Below are 27,618 nucleotides of genomic sequence, written 5' to 3'. Positions count from 1 at the left end.
TACATAGCATGGAAGAACAACAACAGGATGAGGAGATTTTAGAGTTAAACGTCATCAGGAGCATGAGGTTAATGGACAGAGATTCGAAAAGTATCATAATTCACATAGATGTTGCAGGATTCAAGATACACATGGAAATCGATACTGGTGCATCCGTGAGTGTAATACCGGAGTCGCTATATCTCGACAAATTGCGGGATTTCCCATTGGAGAAAGCCAAGATAGAGCTGCGAGGCTACTCGGGAGAGAACATTCCTGTGGTAGGTCATATCAGCGTACTAGTGAAATGCAAGGATCAAGTTCAGAGCTTGCCTCTAATAGTAGTGGCAGGAGACAAGCCTGCCTTACTAGGAAGAAATTGGAAGAAACTGAAGCTGGATTGGAGTGAGATCTTTTGTGTTGAAACGAGATTTGCGTCAAAGGATGATGTCATCAAGAATTATCTGAAGGTATTCTGCAAAACAGGCAGTTCGATCCAAGGCTTTGAGGCGAGTGTCAGGGTACAGAAGGACGCAAGATCGGTTTACTGCAAGCCACGATCCGTACCGTATGCCCTCAAGGAGAAAGTTGAGCAAGAGCTCAAAAGACTAAAGGCTGAGAACATTATTTCTAAGATAAATCGATGTAATTGGGCTACACCCATTGTTGTTGTACCCAAGTCCGATGGTAAGGTAAGATTGTGTGGTGATTATAAAGTAACCGTAAACCAGGTTCGAGAGGGTAATGTCCCCAATACACTGCCAAATGTAGAAGATTTGTTCACAACACTGACGGCGGGGGGGGGGGCAGATTTTCTCAAAGTTGGATCTTACGAATGCCTACTCAGTCCAAGTCATGCTTGACTATAAGTACCCATCTATGCCTAAATCAATTCAATAGGCTATCATTTGGAGTGTCTTCCGCCCCTGCCATATTCCAAGGGGTAATGAACCAGATTTTGCAAGGTATTGAAGGGGTAGTATGTTATTTAGATGATATACTAATTTCAGCACCAAATAGGCAAATTCATAATAACATATTGAATGAAGTGTTCAAATGGCTAGAGAAGCACAGAGTACGCTTGCAAGTGTGAGTTATTTCAAATCTCAGTGGAGTACTTAGGGTACAGAGTAGACAAAGATGGTTTACATCCAACCAAGGAAAAACTGGATGCAATTTGAAATGCATCCACTCCCAAGAATGTCACTGAACTTCAATCATTTTTTGGTCTTTTGAACTATTATGGGAAGTTCCTACCAAATTTGGCTAGAGTATTACATCCACTGAATGAACTATTGAAAAAACAGGTCCATTGGAAGTGGTCAAAAGAATGCGATGTAGCATTCAAGGCGTGTAAAAGAAACTTGGTAGAGAGCACCAGGTTAATATGACGTATCTCATGAGATCAAGCAAGCATGTGATGCCTCTCCAAATGGAGTAGGGGCAGTAATCACTCATGTATTACGTAGTGGGGAGGAGAGACCAATTGCTTTTGCTTTGCGCACTCTCAGTGCCTGCGAGCATAATTATGCGCAAATCGAAAGGGAAGCTTTGGCATAAATTTTTGGGGTCAAGAAGTTCCACAAATACTTGTATGGTTGTAAGTTTACCATTGTTACGGACCATAAGCCCCTGACAGCAATCATCCATCCAAAATCCCCAGTTCCAACATTAGCTGCAGCCCGAATGCAGAGATGGGCTTTGATTTTAGAAACATAGAAAATAGGTGCAGGAGTAGACCATTCAGCCCTTCAAGCCTGCACCACCATTCAGTAAGATCATGGCTGATCATTCACCTCAGTACCCCTTGCATGCTTTCTCTCCATACCCCTTGATCCCTCTAACTCCCTCTTGAATATATCCAACGAACTGGCATCAACAACTCTCTGTGGTAGAGAATTCCACAGGTTAACAACTCTCTGAATGACGAAGTTTCTCCTCATCTCAGTCCTCAATGGCTTACCCGTTATCCCTTATCCTCAGCATATACATATGATATTGAATACAGACGATCAGCTGATCACAGTAATGTTGATGCTATGTCTAATTGCCTTCCCCATCACAAGATACACCCGATAGGGAAGTGGTGTTCTATTTTTCATACATCGACGAACTGCCAATTACAGCTGAAGAGATTTGTAAAGCAACCAAACGTGACCCAGTTATGTCAAAGATGTATGATTATATTGGAAACGGATCAAGCCAGGTAACAGACAAAGATATTCATCCATTCTTCATTCGTATGAATGAATTATCAGTTGATAAAGATTGTATCATGTGGTGTGCAAGAGTGGTTATACCAAATAAATTCAGGTCCAAGTTATTAGGAGACCGCCATGACCAGCACCTGGGAATGTCCTTGACCAAGAGTTTTCCATGCAGTTACTTATGGTGGCCATGTCTTGATAAAGATATAGAGTACATCGCAAGTCAGTGTACGACTGGTCAATTGGTAAGCAAGCAACCACCATCAGTACCATTACATAGAAATGGCCTCCCAGGGTGTGGCAAAGGCTACATATTGATTTTGCTGAGCTAGAAGAACAATTGCTCATTGTGATTGATAGCCATTCAAAGTGGGTCGAGGTGTTTCCAATGTGGAAAATAACAATAAAACATTAATCATTTTGCGAAGATTATTTTCTTCATTTGGCCTGCCAGAAGAAATTGTTTCTGATAATGGACCACAATTTCGTTCAGAAGAATTTGCACAGTTCACGAGCAAAAATTGTGTGAAACATACCAAGGTTCCACCATAACATCCTGCTTCGAATGGTGCAGCAGAGCGCACTGTACAAATTGTAAAACGTGCCCTCATCAAACAAATGTTGGATCCAAATCCAAAGAAACGACAATTGTCATTGGACCACAAATTGGCTAATTTTCTAATAACGTATCGTAATATTCCTCACACAACTACTGGTAGAACACCAGCAGAGTTGTTTCTCAAATGACAGCCACGAACCAGATTCCCGTTGGTAAAACCAAACTTGGCACAGCCCGTAGAAGAGACACAATTATGACAGAAAGAGAATCATGATAGAGGTAGAGTAAAAGAGAGAAGTGTGAAATTAAATCATAAGGTGAGAGTGAAGAACCATCACCATAAATGGTAAAGATGTTTGATAATGGACAGGTTAGGTTTGTTCACATTGATCATATTTTATCCAAAGACATGGAAGGAGTTGAAGGTGGGAATGATTCAATTATTTCTGACTCATCAGATAGTTTTGATACACCAGTAGCATATCCGACATCCAATGTACTGGGAAAAAATCCAAGAGAAAGTCAGAATTTAATTCTGAGTCCGAGTCAGGAAAACAAATAGTCTGAAGTTAGAGAGAGTTCAAATGGAAATCAAGGGCATCCCTTGAAGGAAAACTTCCCTCAGAATCAGCCTTGAATGATTTTAAATTCTACACCATGTTTGAAAGGTTCTGTTCGAGGGCGAAGGTATCCTCTTTGAAACAGAAAACAAGTGGTTAAGCTTGATTTATAAATATGGCAAAATAAGTCCATATCCTTTGTTATGTATAACCATGCAAGTTATGTATGATGATTGTTTGTTATAATAACTTCTTCATTCAGGAGGGAGAAGTGTAATGTCTGTAGCTCCACACTGTGGTGCTAATAAAGAGCAGGTCACCTGACCAGCAGGTCAGAAGATTCTGGAACCTGCAGCCATCTCACAGGTTGTGTGTTGTGTGCTCTCTGAAGATATGAAAGTTTCCTAGTTTGCTTTGCTGGCCCTCTTAAATTAGTTTTATAACATCACTCAAAATGGTTGTAATGCATTTGTTTAAAAGCCAGATGGAAGGTCTACAGGACTCTAGACCTCTCTCTCGCCATTGTCTGAGACTGAACTAGACCGTCAGCAATCTTGGCATCCTATTTGACCAAGCTGAGCTTTTGAACACATACATATTTTCTCCATCACCAAGACTGCCTACTTCCACCTCTGTAACATTACCCATCTCTGCCCCTCCCTCAACTAATCTGCTGCAGAAACCCTCATCCATGCCTTTGTTATTTCTAGACTATTCAAAAGCTCTCCTGGGTGGCCTCCCACTTTGCACTATAAACTTGACCTCATCCAAAACTCTGTTGCCAGTATCCTAACTGGCACCAAGTCCCGTTCACCAATCACTCGCTGACCTACACTGGCTCCCGGTTGAGCAACGTCTCAATTTTAAAAAGCTCATCCTAGTTTCCAAATCCCTCCATGGCCTCATCCCTCCTTATCTCTGTAACCTCCTCCAGCCTTACAAACCTCCGCTATGATTGCTCCTCCAATTCTAGCCTCTTACACAACCCCAGTTTACGTCACTCCACCATTGGCAGTCGTGCTTTCAGTTACCTAGGCCCATGGCTCCAGAATTCCCCCCCCTAAACATCTCTACCTCTCTCTCCTCCTTCAAGACACTCCTTAAAACATTTGGTCACCTGTCCTAATATCTTCTTATGTGGCTCGGTGTCAAATATTTTTTTGGCAACGCTCCTGCGAAGTGCTTTGGGATGTTTTACAACATTAAAGGCACTGTATAAATGCATGTTGTTGATGCAGTAAGGATAACAGCAGTCATGAAATGATGTGCCACTGGAGTAGTGAAGGAATCAAGGGACACACGGCAGTGATCATAGTGGTACCATGTGACGTTGCAGATAGACTGCTAATGAAGCAATTCAGATTAATATCGTTCCCTAATGTTGACAAGTAACAGGTGGCCATACAGCAAAAATATAGAGATACCCATGTAAAGATATATGAACAGACACATAATGCCAAAGTAGAAGATAGCAAAATCTAACACGCAATAAAAATATAGTTTCTGTGTAATACACAAAGTATGATCATGCATATTTATTCCATCTTCCCAGAGTCAACCCATGACTCTCATCCTCAGCCGAGCCATCACATGTTTTGCAGAGTAGAAGACAAATACAATGATTGGCTGCTTGGTAATCCTTGTGCTTAACCAAAAACCTTGGCTCCACATCACTAATCCATAATCTAAGCGTTGATTAGAGTCCATCAGTAACATGCAGCAGATAAATTCACAAGCTCAATCACAGAAAGAACTATTAGAACAATGAAGCTAAGTAGCTAATGTATAGTACAGAATGCGAGGTGCCATATAGCAAACCTACAAAAGGTGTGCAAGGTATTGGCTGCATACGGTCCTTTGCACAGATTGGGAATCCAGAAAGCCATTGGTATCCATGTATGTGAAAATGGAAAATGTCAAGGGGGCGAAATTCCACCATTGTGTGCCTTTTGTTGGCGCCTCCGGGAGGGTGCAAAAGTGTTTTTGCCCTGGGGGGAGGGGGGGAAATTGCAGAAATTGGCCAGTGATGCCCGCGCCAGCCTCGCAGGTCACAAACCAGGCCGCACACCCATCGCGGGGTAAAAGGGAGGAGTACTGCGTGCCGCCATTTTCTTTTCCCGACTCACCGGTCGGGCTGCTGTCCAACAATGTCGCAGGCTCCGGGCCTCGATCGTGCTGCACCCTTCAGACCTGGTGGCCCAGTTGAGGCCATCAAATGGCCTGCAGAGTTTGCAGCGTTCCTTCCCTTTAATGGAAGGGGGGGGGGTGGAGGCGTTGAAATATGTCAGCGCTACACAGAGAGGCCTTGTAGAGCTCCGCGATGCACCTGGGTAGTGCCCCCCAATCCCACTCTGAAAGAAGTGGAGCGCATGACATTGCACTCCCCTTCCTGTGAGGGGCGGTAACCCCAATTTTGGGCGCAGAATGTCCGGCCCCGGAGAGGTTACAGCCCCCCAACTGGGGCAATAGGGGATTTTGGCCCCCACAATTCAGCAGTCTGCTCATGGGGAGATAAGGCATTGAAAATCAAGATAAATAATGTGTAAAATATATATAACTACTCACGGTCATTGGGGCACTTTATACAAAAAGAACCCCACCAAAATGGCAGTGTATTGACGTTGTATTGATGAGTATGAAGAATGATTAACCTGTTTTGGCCATGCTTTATTTCAGTAAGCAAATTAACACAAATAGTACAGAGTCAGGATATAATTGCACTTCCTGCTTCATAGACAATCACGATTTGGACGTGTACCTTCTCACAGAGCGAAAGCACAGTACGAGCTTGAATTACTGCAACCTGCTCTTCATTTCTTAGGTTCTGAAATACAAAGATGCAGAAAATATTGAAACTGAGTTTAACAGTACAGCATAGACCATTCAAAATATAGATACACATAAACATGACTTGTTCGGGAAAAAAATAAGATGAAGAGTCAGATGCTTCTCAGCTTTTCCTCAGTTTAAAGTAAGCTCGACATAATTTGAGTTAAAATATATATTACACATGCACACATATTAAAAGGGAACCATTTAAGTTCTTAAGTACACTTCAAAAGAAAGAAAGATTTGAATTTTTATAAAGGTCATGTGTATTTGCAACACCAAATTACTGATTGGTCTGCTTGGATGACAAGATCTGATTGCCGATTGGTTCCCTTGGAGGTGAGACACACCCACCCGTTTCTCTGGAATGTTTAATTAGATATAATCAGTGACATTGCAAAGTGTAATTCGAGCCATTCTGACCGCCAATTCCAGAAAAAACAGAGCTCACTTTGAAAAGACAGGGCTTACTCTCAGGGGTTAAACCCTTCTTCCAATCCCCAAACAAGTTCTTTACCTCCACCCGCGCCACCAAGTTTCTGACTTCCTCTCACGCCCCCCCTCCCGAGTTTCTGACCTCCATCCGCCCAAGTTCCTGACAAACTCCCTCCCCCACCCAAGTTTGTGACCTCCCCTGTCCACCCCCCTCAAGTCTCCTCCCCTGCCCATGTTCCTCCACCACTCCCCCACGCTCCCCCCAGGTTCCTGATCTTCTCCTCCTATCCACGTTGCTCCCCACACCCCCCCACCCCCCCCAGGATTCATGACCTTCTCCCCCCCCAACGTCCATGACTTTCCTCTCCCCGCTGCCTTCCATAGATGAGTCACTGTGTGTAGCATTAACAGGTTTATTGGGTATGAAATGAATAGTGACAGTGTTATGACTTCCAGATTTTGTCTAATCCAATGATGTCACCTGCAACACACGCTATGAGCTTTCCAAGAAATCAACCAATCTAGGGGGAGGAGAGGGAGTATGTGGTGTGGATCTAAAGGGGGTAGGGTTGGAAGAACGTGATCTGTCTTACCAACTGGATCACATTTGAGCTCTCATTCGCTCCCCTTTAGACTTGGATCATGATCTTCCCCACCTCCATTGTGCTCTTTACTACCCCATCGCCCTGAGTTCTTGACCTTCTCTCCTCCCCAGAGTTCCTAACCTCCTCTCCCCGGCGATCCTCTCTACCCCATCCTCTCTCTCCCATCCCTCTTTCTTTCCCCCCGATTCCTGCCCTCTCTCCTCCTCCGATCCTCTCTCTCCCTGCCCCCCTACTGCAATCCTCTCTCCCTTACCCCACTGATCCTCTCTCTCCCTCCCCTCTCCGATCTTCTCTCACTCCCTCCCCCTTCCATTCCTCTCTCACTCCACCGCCCCCCACCCTCCCCCGATACTCACGCTCTCTCCCCTTAATCCTCCCTCTCTCTCCCCTCCTATCCGATCCTCTCTCTCTCCCCTCCTATCTGATCCTCTCTTCCCCCCCCCTCCTATTCGACCCTCTCTCACTACCCCCACAATCCTTTCTCGCTCTCTCTCGCTCTCCCCCCCACAATCCTCTCGCTCTCTTCCCCCCCACAATCCCCTCTCTCTCCCCCCCACAATCCCCCCTCTCTCTCCCCCCCACAATCCCCTCTCTCTCTCCCCCCCACAATCCCCTCTCTCTCCCCTTCCCCCCCAGATTCCCTCTCTCTCCCCTCCAATCCTCTCTCTCGCTCGCTCTCTTCGCCCCTCCCTCCGATCCTCTCTCTCCCCCTCCAATCCTCTCTGTCTCTTCCCTACCCTCCTTCGATCTTCTCTCTCTCTCTCTCCTCAGCCAGCTCAGATCCAATGCCCTTCTCCTATGGAGCTGATCAAATCGTGGGCTACCATAGGCCACAACTGTGAGGTACTGCGCATGTGTGGCCTCAGTAACAGCAGGCTGTTAAATGTTTAACAGTCAAACTTCTCTCTATCTTAAAGCAACAGGCTTTCCAATATAAACAGGATGATATGGAAGTATGGTGAGGAGAAGACATGGCTTGTCTTCTGATAAGTAAAGTGCTTGTGTGGAGTAATAAAACAGGGGTAGCAAGTCCTTTTGCTAATGATAACAGTAGGTAAAAGAAGTTTTGTTTAATAGAAATGGTTCTGAGGTAAACAATTGCAAACTGTTTACATAGTCTGTTTTCAAAGGATTTGGGAAATAGATACGTCATTTTGACATATTCCTTTGATGTAGTTAAAATATGGGGTATAAAGGAGCATGGTTTTCAACAGTTTGTCAGAGTGTGCTCGAAAGATACAGAAACCGGTAAAGTCAATCTCTGTAGACAGTTAAAGGCTGATTACTTTTCTGTGTTTCAACAGCAATGAGATAATGACCAGATAATGTTTTTAGTTATGTTGGTTGAGGGATAAATATTGGCTAGGATACCGGGGAGAACTCCCCTGCTCTTTGTAATAGTGCCTTGGGATCTTTTAAATCCACCTGAGAGGGTTTAACATCTCATCCGAGAAAATAATTAAGGCAACGTAGTGGTGGTTCATTGGGGTACAAATGTGCCGAGCTTGAGTGGTGAGATCCTGCAATCAGATGCAGTTTCACCACAGCGAACTTTCCCAATTTTGGCCGCACGGACATGCAGAAACATTGATCACAGACCAGGCACTTTAATGTTAGGAGGAAAAGAATCAGGAAATAAATCACCCAAGGCACTCTCTAACACCAACAACTGCATCTTAATTTCTGCCGGTACTATCTTGGGTGCAGCCAACATTTATTTCAAGGTCTCTCTGACCCAGGGAAAGGTGTGGAACTGATGAGGAAGGAGAAAGTAAAAGTAAAAGTAGGGCTTAGATTACTGCATTATGCGTACGCTTCAAAAGATTTCATAACACAATGGACCGCAATTTGCGGCCCCTCTGGGAACGTATGAGGTGCAAACGTGTATGTCAATCTGCTACGTTGAAATAATTTGCACTTTCAGGGGTATTTTAATCAACAATTGCAATAAAATCTAGCAGATTTGCCCTCAATCATGTACATGCCAGCATGCTGATAAAACACCTTAATGGCCAACCTTAAGTACTTTGCAGTATTTCAACATAATTTCAATTTTACTTACAAATACAGATATTCTGATAAGTTCCGGGTTTAAGGATGTGATGCACATGCGCCAAAACCCGAAACTTGCGATCTGTCAAGAATTCTCTTGACGGATCATCCACATCCCCGGGAAAAGGGCATCCACGGGAGGAGAGTTGGGCTATTTGCCTGTGAAATGCTTACGCCTGGTAAAAGCAGGCATGAGGACTGCTTTTACCACCGTCAAGAGTTTTAAAAAACATAAAAATATTTTTTTTCCATTCATTTAAACATTAAAACATGTACAATTTAGCCCCTTTAAAACATTGACATTTATTTTTCAAAAACTGTTTAATGATGTATTTTAATTAATTAATTTTAAATATGTAATTTTTTAATTTATTTGTTATGTTAAATGTGTTTTTGTGTGATCCCCATTCATGCTTATGGGATTTCTGTACATACGGAATCCCCATAAGCATGAATGGCGATCCTCTTCTTTCATTGGTTAGGCCAGCCCATGTGATCCCAGCCCCTGGAATATGTGGCTCTCTATGCATTGAGGCCCAGGAGCATGCGTCTCATTGGATACCGATGCAGAAGGTAAGTTCGTAGATTTTTTGACGGTCGGAAGCATCTGCCCACGGGAAGCCTCCGACTGCAAATTCAGGCCCAATACCTTTAAAAAATAACACACTCCACATGTGTGTTCATTGAGAACTGGAGATCAGAGAAAGAAAAAAATCAGCGCACCGCTGAAAGATCTCTCTCTTTCTCACGTGTACAAAATCTCTCAACAGAAGAAAGTATCACATCTCCACGATACAACCATTTGCAAGTTTAGCTTACACCATTATTACTAATGATACCATATATCACTAGCCTACATGGCATTTAAACATGCTGAGTTTCGTGGATACAGCACTTTCTCGAATTTCCTCCTTCCTCCAAATTTAATATCGGAAGCTTATTTCACCTGGATATGAAAAGAAATTGGAGTGCAATCTAAACATTCTGGTTTCTCATTACAATGAAATGAAAATGACTAATTTTATTTCTTCATGGCGGTTGATACAGCCACCACAAAACAGTTACGAAAAAGGTACATACTATGATCATTTTTATCAAGTCGAATGTAGAAGTGAAAGTACTCTCTGAAATATAGATAACCTGATGATGAAGCTAGTTACTCCCATCTCCGACAGCTGGCTTCAAATCCAGCCCAAGCTAATGGAATGAAAGGCTCTTACAGCTGCAGTGGCCCCAGTGAAAAACAAGTAGACAGCCTCAATCCGGTTCCCAGCGAGTGCGGATCCATAACTCAAGACTGCCCAGAAGTGAGGTAGCCCTTCTCGCTTTGAGGAAAGCTGGTGTGGAAGATGGAAAAATTCAACCGAGATGGAGGAGGAAAATGAACATAAGAAATAGGAGCAGGAGTAAGCCATATAGTCCCTCAAGTCTGCTCCACCATTCAATAAGGTCATGGCTGATCTGGTCATGGACTCAGCTCCACTTCCCTGCCCGCTCCCCATAACCCTTTATCACCTTGTCGTTTAAGAAACTGTCTATTTCTGTCTTAAATTTATTCAATGTCCCAGCTTCCACAGTTCTGAGGCAGCGAATTCCACAGATTTACAACTCTCTGAGATACGAAATTTCTCCTCATCTCCATTTTAAGTGGACTGCTCCTTACTCTAAGATCATGCCCTCTAGTTAATAAACTGCGCCAGGTTATTAATTTCAAATTCAGATGGAGGGTGAGAAAGTTGGATCTCTAACCAGCGTTCTAAGCTTAAATAAAGGAGACTATGAAGGTATGAGGGCTGAGTTGGCTAAAGTGAACTGGGAAAATAGATTAAAGTCTAGGACGGTTGATGAACAGTGGTGTATATTTAAGGAAATATTTCACAACTCAAGAAAAATATATTCCAGTGAGGAGGATAAGAGAAAAGATAGCCATCCGTGGCTAACTAAAGAAATAAAGGACGGTATCCAATTAAAAACAAGGGCATACAATGTGGCCAAAACTAGTGGGAGGACAGAAGATTGGGAAGCATTTAAAAGCCAACAAAGAATGCCTAAAAAAATGATTAAGAAAGGGAAGATAGACTATGAAAGTAAACTAGCACGAAATATAAAAACAGATAGCAAGAGTTTCTCTAAGTATATAAAAAGGAAACGAGTGGCGAGAGTAAATGTTGGTCCCTTAGAAGACAAGACCGGGGAATTAATAAAGGGGAACATGGAAATGACAGAAATTCTGAATAAATATTTGGTATGAGTCTTTACGGTAGAGGAAACAAACAATATTCCAACAGTGGATAGTCAAGGGGCTATGGGGGGGAGGAACTTAACATAATCACAATCACTAAGGAGATGGTACTCAGTAAGATAATGGGACTAAAGGCGGATAAATCCCCTGGACCTGAGGGCTTGCATCTGAGGATCTTGAGAAGTAGCGGCAGGGATTGTGGATACATTGGTTGTAATTTACCAAAATTCCCTGGATTCTGGGGAGGTCCCAGCAGATTGGAAAACTGCAAATGCAACACCCCTATTTAAAAAAGGAGGCAGACAAAAACCGGGAAACTATAGACCAGTTAGCCTAACATCTGTGGCCGGGGAAATGTTGGAGTCAGTTATTAAAGAAGTAGTAGCAGGATATTTGGAAAAGCATAATTCGGTCAGGCAGAGTCAGCATGGATTTATGAAGGGGAAGTCAAGTTTGACAAATTTGCTGGAATTCTTTGAGGATGTAATGAACAGGTTGGATAAAGAGGAACCAGTGGATGTGGTATATTTGGACTTCCAGAAGGCATTTGACAAGGTGCCACATAAAAGGTTAATGCACAAGATAAAAGTTCACGGGGTTGTGGGTAATATATTAGCATGGATAGAGGATTGGCTAACTAACAGAAAACAGAGTTGGGATAAATAGTTCATTCTCTGGTTGGCAACCAGTAACTAGTGGGGTGCCCGCAGGGATCAGTGCTGGGACCCCAACTATTTACAATCTATATTTATGACTTGGAAGAAGGGACCGAGTGTAACGTAGCCAAGTTTGCTGACGATATAAAGATGCGAGGAAAAGCAATGTGTGAGGGGGACACAAAAAATCTGCAAAAGGACATAGACAGGCTAAGTGAGTGAGCAAAAATTTGGCAGATGGAGTATAATGTTGGAAAGTGTGAGGTCATGCGCTTTGGCAGAAAAAAAAATCAAAGAGCAAGTTATTATTTAAATGGAGAAAGATTGCAAAGTGCTGCAGCACAGCAGGACCTGGGGGTACTTGTGCATGAAACACAAAAGGTTAGTACGCAGGTACAGCAAGTGATCAGGAAGGCCAATGGAAAACTTATTGCAAAGGGGATGGAGTATAAAAACAAAAAAGTCTTGCTACAGTTATACAGAGTATTGGTGAGGCCACACCTGGAATACTGCGTGCAGTTTTGGTTTCCATCTTTACAAAGGATATACTTGCTTTGGAGGCAGTTCTGAGAAGGTTCACTTGGTTGATTCCGGAGATGGGGTTGACCTATGAGGAAAGGTTGAGTAGGTTGGGCATCTACTCATTAGAAGTTAGAAGACTGAGAGGTGATCTTATCGAAACGTACAAGATTATGAGGGGGCTTGACAAGGTGGACGCAGAGAGAATGTTTCCACTGATGGGAAAGACGAGAACTAGGGGGCATAATCTTAGAATTAGGGGCCGCCCATTTAAAACGGAGATGAGGAGAAATTCCTTTTCTCAGAGGGTTGTAAATCTGTGGAATTCACTGCCTCAGAGAGCTGTGGAAGCTGGGACTTTGAATAAATTTAAGACAGAAATAGATAGTTTCTTAACCGATAAGGGAATATGGGGTTATGGGGAGCGGGCAGGGAAGTGGACCTGAGTCCATGATCGGATGAGTCCATGATCGGATCAGCCATGATCTCATTGAATGGCAGAGCAGGCTCGTGGGGCTGTATGGCCTACTCCTGCTCCTATTTTTTATGTTCTTATGTTGTTATGAATTGAGATGATTGAATGAGCCATGTTCTCTGAATTTGCCTTACCCCATTATCGCCCAGGATATCAAGTTTCTTCATTAGGTCAGGAATGACCACATCCTGAAAGAAAAGATTCATGGCATTAAGAAAGAATTAGATCGATGCAATGACCAGAAGATCAAATGAAAAGATCAGTAAATTAAAACCGAAAAAATTTAATTAACTTCACTTTATGGTGATGCTGAATATTCAATTTCTTTTCTCGGATATATCGTTTATTCCATCAATGTTTCACTGAAAGGATGTTTTTTATTGGTACCATCACATCGTAAGCCATACACATTTCAAAGAAATGAACATTGATCACTTCATACTAGTTTCATTCTTTGCACAGTTAAATCCGGCAGGAATTGAGGTGTCTCTCAGAAATTCTTACTCCCCAGAGAGAAGTCTGGTTAGGGTTTGGAGCCGTGTTTCAAAAGGATTCATGCCAGTTCTCAGCTAGTCTGAATTCTATTGAAACATTTGAAGGGCTTAAAGGGAAAATTTCCCAGGGTAGCCCAAAAACTCCCTCAACATGTCCCCTGTCAACTTGGAGGAGGGGGCCAAGATGATCTCTGCCCATAGTCCCCTTTCTGGAAAATAGCAGAACAGAAAACATGGGATATAATCAAAAACAACAACTTGTATTTATACAGCGCCTTTAAATGTAGAAAAACGTCCCAAGGCGCTTCATAGGAGCGTTATCAAACAACATTTGACACCGAGTTACATTTGGTAAGATTCAGAATCTGCTCCAAATTCAAGCAACAAGTCGCCAATCCACCCACTATCTGCCTGTGATCAGGACTGCGATAAGGAAAAAAGACTGGAATTTACATAGCACCTTTCACAACCTCATGACAGCTCAAAGCACTTAGCAGCCAATGAAGTACTTTCAAAGTATATTCACTTTTGTATTCATAGAATCATAGAAACTTACAACACAGAAGGAGGCCTTTCGGCTGATCATGCCAGTGCTGGCTCTTTGGAAGAGCAGTTGTGCTTATTCCCACTTCCCTGTTTTTTTGTCCGTAACCTGGTAAGTTCCTCCTCCTAATCCTCAAGTACCTGTCAAACTCCCTTCTAACATTATTTATGGAGTCAATTTCCACCACCTTTTCAGGTGGAGCGATCCAGAACTCAGTGAAAACATTTCTCCTCATCTCCCTTCGAGATCTTTTACCAATGGTTTTGAACCTACCACCTCTAGTTGCTGATCCACTAAGCAGGGAGAATAATGTTTCCCTAGCTATTCTATCAAATCCTGCCATCATCTTGATAACCTCTGTTAGTTCACCTTTTAACCTTCTCTGTTGCAAGAAGATCAGTCCTAACTATACCAACCTCTTCTCATAACTGAAGTCTCTCGTCTCTGGTAAACCTTCTCTGCACCCTTTCTAAGGCCTTTACATCTTTCCTGGTGTGGTGCCCAAAATTGTCCACAATACTACAGCTGAGGCCTAACCAGTGATTTAGAAATTTCTCGCATGATTTCTTTGTTTTTATATTATATGGCTCTATTTATAAACCCAAGTAAGCCATATGCTTTTTAACCACCATATCAACTTGTTCTTCCACCTTTAAGGATTTGTGTAAACTGTAATGTCTGTAAGCTTGTAATGTTGTAACTCCACACTATGGATATGGATGTATTGTGTTACTGCAACTAAAGGTGAATAAATGAGTCAGCTGACCAGAAGCTTCCGGAACTTCTGAGATGCTGTCTGCCATTATAGAAAGTTGTGTGTGCTGTGAATATATCACATATACCACAGTCTCTCTGCTCATCTACACTTTTCTAAATTGTGACATTTATAGTTTACTGTCTTTCCACATTAGAACATAAGAACATAAGAAATAGGAGCAGGAGTGACTGATCCGATCATGGACTCAGGTCCACTTCCCTGCCCGCTTCCCATAACCCCTTATTCTCTTATCGGTTAAGAAACTGTCAATCTCTGTCTTAAATTTATTCAATGTCCCAGCTTGCACAGCTCTCTGAGGCAGCGAATTCCACAGATTTACAACCCTCTGAGAAAAGAAATTCCTCCTCATCTCAGTTTTAAATGGACGTCCCCTTATTCTAAGATTATGTCCCCTAGTTCTAGTCTCCCTTATCAGTGGAAACAACCTCACTGCATCCACCTCGTCAAGCCCTCTCATAGGGCTAGATTTTCCCCAAGCAGTTTTTTTTGGCACACTTACCGTAAATGCGCCGACTTTGTGTGCTGGAAACGGCGCTGAAAAAATGTGCCCCCATTTTGGCCGCTCTGCTGTGTGTCCCGAGTCCTGGCGTAGCGTTTCTCGTTGGGTGGGAGGGCGGAGCTAAAGTCCTGTGCAGCAAACACTGCTGGCACCTCTGCACATGCACGCTAGAGTGTGCGCACATGTGCAGTAGCTCATCGCAGCCCGATGCTGTATGGGAGGGGCCGAAGGACGCCGCCCCTATCCCAGGCCGAGTGGCCTGCGCACATTCTGATATCGAAGGATCACATTGGAATAATGGAGTCTAGAGGTGATGAAGGGACATGTGAATTTTAGTGGCAGATGGGCTGTGGCCCTTTTGACAAGGGCGGTGGAGCGGGACTAGCTGAAGTGCTCTTGCAGAGAGCCGGCACGGGCTGGACGGAGCATTGACTTGGTGCAGAGCCAGGATGGCAAGGAGAATTCACAGGTCACCAGAGAGGAGAGCATTGATAGCTAAAAGTGCCCAGTGTGTGAGATCATCTTCCCGCTCAACCTGGAGGACTTTGATTTCGAGCAGCATGTTGTGAAGCACTTTGTAGCCTTTCCTCTCCCTCCCCCCTCCCGACCTGGCCCACTGCCTTCCCTGGCCGATTTCAACTAAAGGTAGGATTTAATACAATTTTTTAATTGTTGTTCAATTGTTTACCCTATTTTTATGTAGTGATTTGAACTTTTATATTGAATATTTGCTGCTTGGTGCAGATCCTACCTGCGCCGATTAGTTAACTGCCCGCAACGTTTTTCAGAGCTGGCCACATACGCTGACCTAAGTGGATTTGGAGTAACTTTGAGCTGGCCAAAATGGCATAAATGGCCAAAAGTGGAGTAAGTGTCTGGGAACGTCCCCTTTTGAAAAAAAAAACTGAAGTAAAAAAAATCTAAACTAAGTGATTTACTTTGGAGCCAATTTTGTTGGAGAAAATGGCATTTTTTAAACTTACGCCAGAAAAAACTTACTCCAAAAAAATTGGAGCAAGAGTTGCGGAAAATCAGGCCTATTATCTGATACGTTTCGATAAGATCACCTCTCATTCTTCTAAATTCCAATGAGTAGAGGCCCAACCTACTCAACCTTTTCTCATAAGTCAACCCCCTCATCCCCGGAAGCAACCTAGTGAACCTTCTCTGAACTGCCTCCAAAGCAAGTATATCCTTTCGTAAATATGGAAACCAAAACTGCACGCAGTATTCCAGGTGTGGCCTCACCAATACCCTGTATAACTGTATAAGCAAGACTTCCCTGCTTTTATACTCCATCCCCTTTGCAATAAAGGCCAAGATTCCATTGGCCTTCCTGATCACTTGCTGTACCTGCATACCAACCTTTTGTGTTTCATGCACAAGTACCCCCAGGTCCCACTGTACTGCAGCACTTTGCAATTTTTCTCCATTTAAATAAGAACTTGTTCTTTAATTTTTTTCTGCCACAGTGCATAACCTCACACTTTCCAACATTCTACTCTATCTGCCAAATGTTTGCCCACTCACTTAGCCTGTCTATGTCCTCCTGCAGGTTTTTTGTTTCCTCCTCACACATTGCTTTTCCTCCCATACTTGTATTGTATAAACTTGGCTACGTTACACTCGGTCCCTTCATCCAAGTCATTAATATAGATTGTAAATAGTTGGCGTCCCAGCACTGATCCCTGCAGCACCCCACTAGTTACTGATTGCCAACCCGAAAATGAACTATTTATCCCGACTCTCTGTTCTCTGTTAGTTAGCCAATCCTCTATCCATGCTAATATATTACCTGCAACCCCGTGAACTTTTATCTTGTGCAGTAACCTTTTATGTGGCACCTTGTCAAATGCCTTCTGGAAGTCCAAATACACCACATCCACTGGTTCCCCTTTATCCACCCTGTTCATTACATCCTCAAAGAATTCCAGAAAATTTGTCAAACATGACTTCCCCTTCATAAATCCATGCTGACTCTGCCTGACCGAATTATGTTTTTCCAAATATCCTGCTCCTACTTCTTTAATAATGGACTCCAACATTTTCCCAACCACAGATGTTAGGTTAACTGGTCTATAGTTTCCTGCTTTTTGTCTGCCTCCTTTTTTTAAATAGGGGCATTATATTTTGCAGTTTTCCAATCTGCTGGGACCTCCCCAGAATTCAGGGAATTTTGGTAAATTACAACCAATGCATCCACTATCCCTGCCGCTACTTCTTTTAAGACTCTACTTTGCAAGCCATCAGGTCCAGGGGATTTATCCGCCTTTAGTTCCATTATCTTACTGAGTACCGCCTCCTTAGTGATTGTGATTGTGTTAAGTTCCTCCCTCCCTATAGCCCCTTGACTATCCACTGTTGGGATATTTTTAGGGTCCTCTACCGTAAAGACTGATACAAAATATTTGTTCAGAATTTCTGCCACCTCCATGTTTTCCATCACTAGTTCCCGGGTCTCGTCCTCCAAGGGACCAACATTTACTTTAGCCACTCTTTTCTTTTTTATATACCCGTAGAAACTCTTGCTATCTGTTTTTATATTTCATGCTAGTTTACTTTCATAGGGCCCAAATTTCCCCAACCCCTTTTTCCGGCGCACTCTCCCAAGATGCGCCGACTTTGTGTGCTCAAAACTGCGCCAAAAAACTTACTAACAATTCTGGCCGCTCTGCTGTGTGTCCCGGGCCCTGGCGCGGCGTTTCCCGTGGAGTGGGAGGCGGAGCTACAGCCCCGCGCCGAAAACAGTGCCGGCAGCTGTCCGCATGCGCAGTAGAGCGTTCGCACATGCGCAGTAGCTCCTCCCAGGATTGTGATGATGATGCCTGCAGCGTGGGACCCAATGCGTCCCACCCCAATCCCGGGCCGATTGGCCTGCCACACAGGCCGGCGCTGTCTTCCCACGCTGAGGGATACAAGAAACAGGTTGGTGGGGGAGGGGGAAGAGTTTTGATTGGGGGGTTGGCGGGGGGGGGGGGTGGTGGGGAAGAATTTTGATTTGGGGGTGGGTGGGGGGTGGGGGGAGAAGAGAAGAGTTTTGATGGGGGGGGGGCAGAGAGAGAAAGAATCTTCAAAGGTTTTCCAGTACTTTAATATCTAACTATCTTTACTAAAAATTTCTTATCTGCAGTATCTTACAGCTCACCCATTATTGCATAGAATTCTAAAATAATATTAATTATCAGAGTCACACTACGCAATACTGAACATCAAAATTTAAGTTTACATTTTGACATGCTTTTTTTGTTAAGTCTAACGTTTTAAATTTCTAAACCTAGCCAGGGCAATTCTTTGGTGCTGCAGAAGTCAAAATCCAATGTGGTGTGATGCCGCACACGGATCCATTAGGCGAGAGCGTTGGTGCTCTTGATCTATTATTTACAAAGAACCCCCCCTTGCTTAAGTGGTCCCTATACTTCAGCCTTCATTACAAGATCATTTTTATTCTTGTAAAAACCCCATACTCAGTTTCATCAGGTTGATTGCACCTACATCCTGTCCAGTCTCGCTGCTTGGGATTTAAAAAAAAAACTAGCATTCCTATCATAACACTATCATTTGGAGGCTACCTGCGCTGATTTCTTAACTCTCCGCAAGGGTTTTCTGTGCGGCCACAAGTGGCCACATACGCTGGCTTAAGTTAGTTTGGAGTAACTATTACCTGTCCAAATTGGCTTTAATGGTCAAAACAGGCATAGGTGGCTGGTAGCGCCCCCTTTTGAAAAAAAAACTAAACTAAAAAAAATCCTAACTAACTTACTTACACTGGCGCAAATTAAATGTGCAGAATGGAGATTTTTAAGATACTCCAGAAAAATCAAGTTGCTCCAAAAAAAAAACGGAGCAACTCCTGGCCAAATTTGGGCCCATCGTCTCTCTTTACTTTCTTAATCATTTTTTTAGTCATTCTTTGCTGGCTTTTAAAAGCTTCCCAATCTTCTGTCCTCCCACTAGTTTTGGCCACTTTGTATGCCCTTGTTTTTAATTGGGTACCATCCTTTATTTCTTTAGTTAGCCACGGATGGCTATTTTTTTCTTTTACCCCTTTCCTCCTCACTGGAATATATTTTTATTGAGAGTTATGAAATATGTCCTTAAATGTACACCACTGTTCATCAACCATCCTCTCAAAGTACATCACATCTCCAACTGGCATGTTTCTACCCATTTCACTGTCCTGTCCATGTCAATCTGAAGCCTAAAACTATCCTCATCGTGATTATTACTTTGCCAAGTTTCGTATCATCTGAAAACCTTATAATGCTGCTCTCCGTACATCTGAGTCTAGGTCATTTCTAAAAATTGAAAAAAGTAATGGACCCAAAACTGACCCTTGGGAACACCACTGCAAACCACCTCACAGTCTGAAGAACATCCATCCACTATCACCCTTTGCTTTCTGTCACTGAGCTAATTTTGTGTTCATAATGTCACTTTCACCTTAATTCCATAGGCTTCCATCTTCTTAATAAGCCTCTTGTGTGGCACTTTGTTGAATGCCTTTCTAAAGTCCATATATACATCTACTGCATGCCCTTGATCAACCTTCTCTGTTACCTCATCAAAGAATTTAATCAAGTTCCTCAGACACAATTTACTTTAGTCCGAGGCCAATACCGCTGCGAGTTGGGCCCAGGGAGGGCGAAAAAACATCTAAAAAATAAATGGGATAAAACAAAAAAAAATTCACAAAATATTTACAAGACACTTACCTAGCGAATCGCTGCAAAAGAATTAAAAAATAAAAACTTTAACCTACCTTTCTTGCAGGTCTTCATACATACCGCTGATCCAAGGCCTGCAACTCTGAGTTGCACTCTGAGTCAAATTTTTGGTGAAAGCGATATTTTGAGTCGTGTACGCTGACGCAAAACGTCTCCGAATTTTCGTCAAAAAAGATGAAATAGCACCAAAAATCCGTCACAAAATTGCCACATTTCTAGCTCGATAGGTTTATTTTTTTAGGATTCAATTTATCATTCCCTACTAATCTTTTCTCATAACCTCTCTTTGCCTCCTGTGTTAACTTTTTCACTTCCCTTCTGCACTTTCCATAATCTTCCTGGTTATTGTAGGAAACACGGCAGTCAATTTGCATACAGCAAGTCCCACAAACAGCAAAGTGATAATGACAAGATAATCTGTTTTTAGGTGTTGATTGAGGAAAGAATATTGGCCAGGACACCGAGGAAAACTCCCCTGCTCTTCTTCCAAATAATGCCATGAAATCTTTTAAGTCCACCTGAGAGGGAAGACTCGGATTAATGTCTCATCTGAAAAAAGGCACCTGAAATTTCAAGGTCAAAGGTTTATGTATATTTGTAGGACACAACATTAAATACAGTCCCTTCTCGGAGCTACACATTCTATTAGAGCAGCATTCTGATAAACCACATTGCTCCATAGTACCTGGAAAGTTTGCATAACGCATGGGTAAGCTCTCCTTGTCACATCTGACAAGTGGTTCAAACGCTCAACACATATATGTCCACCCACATGGGACAGACTCGTCTAATGCCTCGATGCCATACACAGCACAGACTCTGAAGAGTAAAACGCTCACCTTAATGCCCTCTTGCTGACAATAAAGCTGAAGGGCACTTCCATTCTCAGAGAACGCTGTTATATGCAAGTTATAAGCCGGTGATCTTCGCTCCCGCTCCTGCAGGCAGGAAAACATCTGATCAGATTCAAGAAACGATAGTGAAGAAAATAAACCTCGGTGTAAGAATTTGAGATCTTAGAAATACATTTAAGCTTTGAAATGTATTAACTGCTGTGAACTCAATTTCACACCCAGCGTTCTTTACTCCCTTTTTGTTCTGGTACTCTGCGGTTTTTAATAGATTACTGATTGAGGGTAAGGAAGGAATAAATATGAAAAAGCTCCCTCCGTTTCATTTAAGTACAATTTAGACTATTTTATGTAATGATAAATATTTTTTTAAATAGATCTCAGCTACAACTAAGCTATCACAGCAATAACTCAACTTGCATAAACTTAGTAGTACGCATTTGCTGTTTTTACAGCAAATCACAGCAATCAACAATCTTCAGCTCAGGATTATGCAGTTAATATATTTTTGTGGATTTAACATTACAGTTTTGACTGTTTACTCGAAGACTTTGTGCTATCTATGATCTTATCTACATTTTTCCATACTTACTTTACAACGTGCTTATGGAAGAATGCTGCTGCTGAAATGAACCGGATGGAAAGGCGGAAATATTGGAACTAAATGGATTTCTGTGGAATCATGCTCAAAAGCAGGGCGTCTCCCAAAATGACAGACAAATAATAGATCACATGAGCTTATGCAACAAAAAAATACAAAGCTTTCGGGTTAGTGTTCCTGCACAGCCTTCAAATACAGGGTATAATCATTCTTTTTATTGTCAACGTAACGTTAAGGCAAAATAAAGATTGGACGAGCATTCTGAAAACACATATCACACAGTATGATGCACGCACTGCGAAGCAACCTCAGGTGCACTCAGCACCCTGGAAATCTAGCAGTTCCATAGAATGGTTCACTTTTGTGACAGAATTGAAGGAAGGCTTGTATTCTCGCGTTTGTGGTTTGGCAGATTAACCGTACTCTCGTATTTCTTTTTAAAGCAATTGCACCAAGTTCACTGGCTACATTTCTGTAATGCACTTCCTAACTTCTGTGTAGCTCCTGCAGTGGAAGGTGTGTGGAATGCATTTATATCAAGTGCAGGACCACATGGCCGCGATGTGAAGCTCCTGGCTTGCTGCCAGATTCTTCAGAGTAAAATAAAAACAAACCGCGAAGTGAGTGTGTTATAAAACATAATATATATGAAGTATGACACAAAAGCAAACTTAGACTCACTTACTTTAGCGAATAGTGTGATGAACAATGCAGGATTATGAAACACAAATGATGAATGCAATTAGTAGCAAAAACAAAATCATTTTATTAAGTGCAAAAAAACTCACTATAAATTATAATCTATTTGTATAAATTATAATCTATTTGTATAAATTATAATCTATTTGTACATTTCAATCATCCTCTAACAACTTGTCGGAATAGATTGCAAAAATTTTCTTTGACATCCAAAATTCAGCTTCTCTCTTCTTCTGAAGTGAAACAGCTATGCATTAATAAAAGGCAGTGCCCATTAGTGCTGGGTGACAAGTGGCTACACTCGGCTTTACTGCACAAAAGTTCTCCTTTTTGGTTCATAAACTTCTGCTCCATCTGACACTTTACAAATGGAATGTCTTACTTCAAGCTCTAAGATTCTGAACTCGAGCAGCTCATTCTGGTCCTTTGCGTCTTGCATCTCATTCTGTAGTCTAAGCTCTTCGAGTTCCAATTTATGAATCTGTAAAAACATTTAGTAGTATATGTAAATATTTTAGAATCCACCTGCTTTTATTTAGCAGTCGGTACCTCAAAATGTCATGATTTAGTAGTAGCCAAATTCGAGATTTCAAAGTACATACCCTGCAGGTGTCTCTGGTGTAAAATTTTACTGATAGTGATTAGTAAGGATTTCAAAGCCTGGTGTTTCCACTAGGTTCTGCTGTTTTTTTAAAAATTGGTGCAATTCACCCGAAATTGGCAAAACCAGCGCAAAAGATCGCGGAATTTCAAGCACAAATTACATTCAATGCAAATTGAGTTTCCGCAATCATTTTGCGCTAGTTTAAAAAAACATCGCGCTGGAAGCTGGCCCCGCCCACAAAACTGGCCACGCCCCCAGATTGAATTAATCACCATTGGGAGTTTCTGCTAACTGCGGGCCTTAGAGGAGGCTCTTAAAATTAGGCTGCTAAAGCATTTGAATATTATCTTTTTTTTAAATTTATTAAGAAACCGACTGCTGTGCATCAATATAACTAGCAAATGGTTCCGTATAGTTTTAAAAAAAATCATTTTCAGCTATTTAAAATCGGGTTACTTACAGGTGATGAACTAGACAGTGATTAAAGTGCTTATTTTTTGGGAAAACTGCACCAAGTTACCATTATTAAATATACTGAGGATAATGTTTTAAAGCAAAACTTTTTTTTTAAATGATTATCTAAAGTGCTGCCTGATTGCGCTGGTTCATGGCAGATTTTGTGTTCAGCGATATGCGAATGAGTTTGAGCAGAAACTTGAGTTAAAAAACTCTTCTCAAAAGTAGTGTAATTTTGGCCACAATTGCTGTCCAGATCATCAATTGCGCCAAAAGCCGAGTGTTTAAGATGGTTAAAGGATCTGATTGAGTTGAGAGAAACTATTTTGTCTGGTCGTGTAATCAAGAACAAGAGAGGATAACCTTAAACTTAGAGCTAGGCTCTTCAGGGGTGATGTCAGGAAGCATTGCTTTACACGAAGGGTAGTGCAACTCTGGACCTCACTCCCCCAAAAAGCTGTAGAGGCGAGGTCAATTGATAATTTCAAAACTGAGATTGATAGACTTTTGTTCGGTAAGGGTGTGAAGGTTTATGGAACCAAGGTGGGTAAATGTAGTGAAGATACAATAATTAAGAATAATCGAATGGCAGAACAGGCTCAATGGGCTCCTGTTCCTATTCCTATGTTCTAGGGACCCGTTTGAGTTGCTCAATTTTTTCTGGATGCTCATAGAAGCTGCTGGTAAACTTGTGCACCAAATGACTGTATTCTACAGCATCAAAATCTCTTTCTGCATTTAAGACATGGGTTTTGACTCTTAGAAGTCTGTGCAACGATTCCCACTGCACTGTTAATTGTGACGAGCAGTGCATTTTGTTTCCAGAACGCACAAGTCTCCGTGCTAGCACATCCAGTGACAGCCAATTAAAATGGAATTAGTGACTCTCCCTTTGGATTACTCCAAGACAACAATAAAAAAAGTAAACCGAGTACGAGTAGTGTTCACCTCAGCCACCACATGTAGAGCGGTGAAGAAACGCAGTAAAGGTGAAAGAGTAGCTGTCATTACTGTTAAAACAGAACACCAGCGAGTCTTCACCACTGGGTCAGGCAGGATCTGTGGAGAGAAAGAGAAACCTGAAACGTTAACTCTGCTTTCTCTCCACAGATGCTGCCTGACCTGCTGAGATTTCCAGCATTTTCTGTTTTTATTCCAGATTCCAGCATCCACAGTATTTTGCTTTTGTATTAGTCTTCACCACTATATGTTTCAAAAGATTCCCATAAACCTACTAGAATACCAGAAGGCAATATCAACTGATCAGGGCATTCAAATGGCCAGAAATAGACCCAAGCTCAATGTTTATAACTGTAATGACAGGAATGGCGGGGGAGGACAGCCACATCACTGGAGATGATTTTGGGGATGGACTGTCACAGAAGTCCAGAATAAGTGAAGCGAATTAGCCATTAAATAACAGGATTACTGTGACATGACAAGAAAGTGTCTTGGACAGTTTTTTAAAAGTTTTTTTTCCTGGATAGGGCATTGCAAAGCTTACAAGAGGGTATTAATTTTAGCTCATTTTTAATGAGTCTATCCCAAGCACACACATACATAATGCATTGTGCATTTTCTAAGATGTATCTAATGGTTCTTGTTGATGGAACAAATTTAAACTGACAGCAAGTGTTGAAGTGGTAAGTGTGGTGGGATTTCAATCTGTCTCTTATTTCCCTGAAAAAAACCCTGACTGATGGTCTCTAGGTAAGGAGAAAAAGTGTTTTCAAGCACAAACTAATTAAAATCGCGTAATTATGTTTTTAAATTGGACTTACAGACTTCAGCAGCTTGAAGAAGCCACAGATCAAACCGCCTAATTTTCACACCATGCAATCACGACAGACCTGCATAATGCATGTCTTGATTGGAAAGCGCTTTGGGACGTCCTTAGGTAGTGAAAGGCACTATATAAATGCAAATTCTTTCTTTCTTTTCAATGGTAATGAAAATCAGGGGAGAGTTGTAAAACGGGCGATCGCACAAAATCAAAACGACCCCATCCCCCCACCAAATATTAGATGAACAAGGGCAGCATTTAATTATGTAATGCTTAGTCTGCTCTTTCACCAAAAGGGCTAGCTGCTTTAATCGAAGAATCTTCACCGGCAAGACCAAAAGGTCAAAAGAGGCATGCCCTGGGGTCAATTACATCCATTATCAGAGGTGACAATTTTAAATTCATTCAGACAGGAAAGTGTAAAGGATTCGGTTTAGAATGATGGTCCCATCAGTGGAAGCTGAGGGGCAGTTGCAAGATTTAGCAAGTGTAAAAATAAAGAAAAGTTAGCCAAAGTAAGGATGGGGAAGAAGCAAAGAGTATATTTGGGGGAGGGGAAGAAAATGAAATGTGCTTCAGCTACTGACTGTAATAAACTGCCCAGTTTTGTTGCATAAATATACTGCTTCTTCACCACGATGCGCACTGCCACTACTCCCTTATAGTGGGGCAGGGAATCTCCCTTTCATCTGCTGTCGCTATGCCGCAAGACTGGCGGAAATCTTGAAAAAAGGCGTTTACTCAGTTTTTCCAGACTTTGACGAAGTTACGGCAGATGATCGCGAGACACCCCCAGCCCACCCCCACGCAACAATTCAAGGCACAGGCGTCAGGAGAGGTGCAATTCCTTCAAACACTTAAATCCCCACAGCAGTGAATGAAATTGTTGCAGGGGCCATTCAGGCGCTCATCCACCATGGTAGATTAGTTGATACAAGTGAAGACTCAAAAATGTTTCCCGCCAGCAACCATATCCCTGCTCCCTCCCTCCAGCCGCGAGCTCCCCAGTGCCGGTGGACATCCCGCTAAATACTTTAAATATGGCTGACCCCAGAAACTTTGTCGGCAGAGACAGATTATAGCACGCATAGAGTGCAAGAGAGGAAGAACGAATGGAAGAGCGAGAGTGAGAAAGAAAAAGAGTAAAGAAAAAGGAGAAAGAAAAAGTTAATAGAAGAGAGCAAAAAAGAAAAAGAAAAAGATAAAATAGAAGATGTAAATAAATTAAACCAATATTGTGCAAACCAAAAGAAAGACTTGCATTTATATAGACCTTTCATGACCACCGGATGTCTCAAAAGTGCTTTAAAGCCAATTAAGTACATTTTTTGGAATGTAGTCACAGTTGTAATGTGGGAAACTCGGCAGCCAACTTGCACACAGCAAGCTCCGACAAATAGCAATGTGATAATGACCAGATAATCTGTTTTTGTTATGTCGATTGAGAGATAATTATTGGCCAGGTCACCGGGAATAATTCCCTTGCTCTTCTTCGAAATAGTGTCATGGGTTCTTTTACGTTCACCTGAGAGAGCAGACAGGACCTTGGTTTAACGTCTCATCCGAAAGACGACACCTCCAACAGTGCAGCACTCTCTCAGTACTGCACTGGAGTGTGGGACTTGAACCCACAGCCTTGTGACTCAGAGGGAAGTGTGCTACCCACGGAGCCACAGATAGCACTCTGAGGAAAATAAATTAAACCAAGGAGACATTGCTCTCATTAAGGGGCACATATTAAGAATGATTACAGCTGACTGCTCACTGGGTGATATTCAGTGCTAAGTGTCTCTGCATCTGTTTTCAGGCCGGGAATGGATTTGCAATTAACAAGGGGGCAGGGTAAAATGAGGGAGAAGGGAACCCTATTAATCGCTTAGATGATCAAGATCGATTGCAACAGAGCTGGAGAAAATACAATTAACAATCACTAAACTTTGATGAAAGCACAATCTCTACTAGAAAAACTCCAACGAAAACATAAACGGAAATCTGTATTCTGTGGAAGGATCAAAGCTGGTCACAGTAAGAAACCTTTGACTTGACTATCGACAAGTTAGGTTAGCTCAGTCAACCGTGATTAGCTGTTGTCTGCCCGGCTTCCATTAATCAATGCCGTCAGAAGCAAAGATGCTGAACATCACCAGAAATTATGTGGGAAAAACAGAGATTTAATGAAATGCGAGAACACACAACCATTGGATCTTTTACCTTTTCTAACAGTTCCTGGTTGCTTCTAAAAAGTAACTGTTTATCTTCCACCCATTTTGAGTCCTAAAATATACAAAATAGCAAGAAACAAAAAAGAAATGTATCACAAAAGTTTATGCAACAAAACAAAATCTTAAAACGAGCTGTATCTTACTGTGGGTGTAAAGAAAGGTTTTAAAAATAAATTTATGATCACTGTGTTTTGTAAGAACATTTCTAGAAATACAACTGGGCTGAAATTGAGCTGTTTGATATT

General features: G+C 42.1%; 1 protein-coding gene across 1 annotated transcript in view; it reads right to left on the bottom strand.

Annotated features, from left to right (window-relative positions):
• Positions 1-22,461: 22,461 nt before the first annotated feature.
• LOC139234861 (janus kinase and microtubule-interacting protein 1-like) overlaps positions 22,462-27,618 on the bottom strand; it is a 278,764-nt gene continuing 273,607 nt past the window's right edge. Inside the window, exons 12-13 of the mRNA XM_070865638.1 lie at positions 27,363-27,425; positions 22,462-22,789 (exon numbers count right to left, since the gene is read on the bottom strand). Coding sequence (XP_070721739.1) covers positions 22,616-22,789; positions 27,363-27,425 — 237 coding nt within the window. The 3' untranslated portion in view covers positions 22,462-22,615. The remainder of the gene's footprint in view (positions 22,790-27,362; positions 27,426-27,618) is intronic.

This window comes from Pristiophorus japonicus, chromosome 2, assembly GCF_044704955.1.
Source record: "Pristiophorus japonicus isolate sPriJap1 chromosome 2, sPriJap1.hap1, whole genome shotgun sequence".
Taxonomy (NCBI): domain Eukaryota; kingdom Metazoa; phylum Chordata; class Chondrichthyes; family Pristiophoridae; genus Pristiophorus; species Pristiophorus japonicus.
Note: the sequence above shows the minus strand (reverse complement) of the source record. Positions and strands in the feature narration are given on the sequence as shown.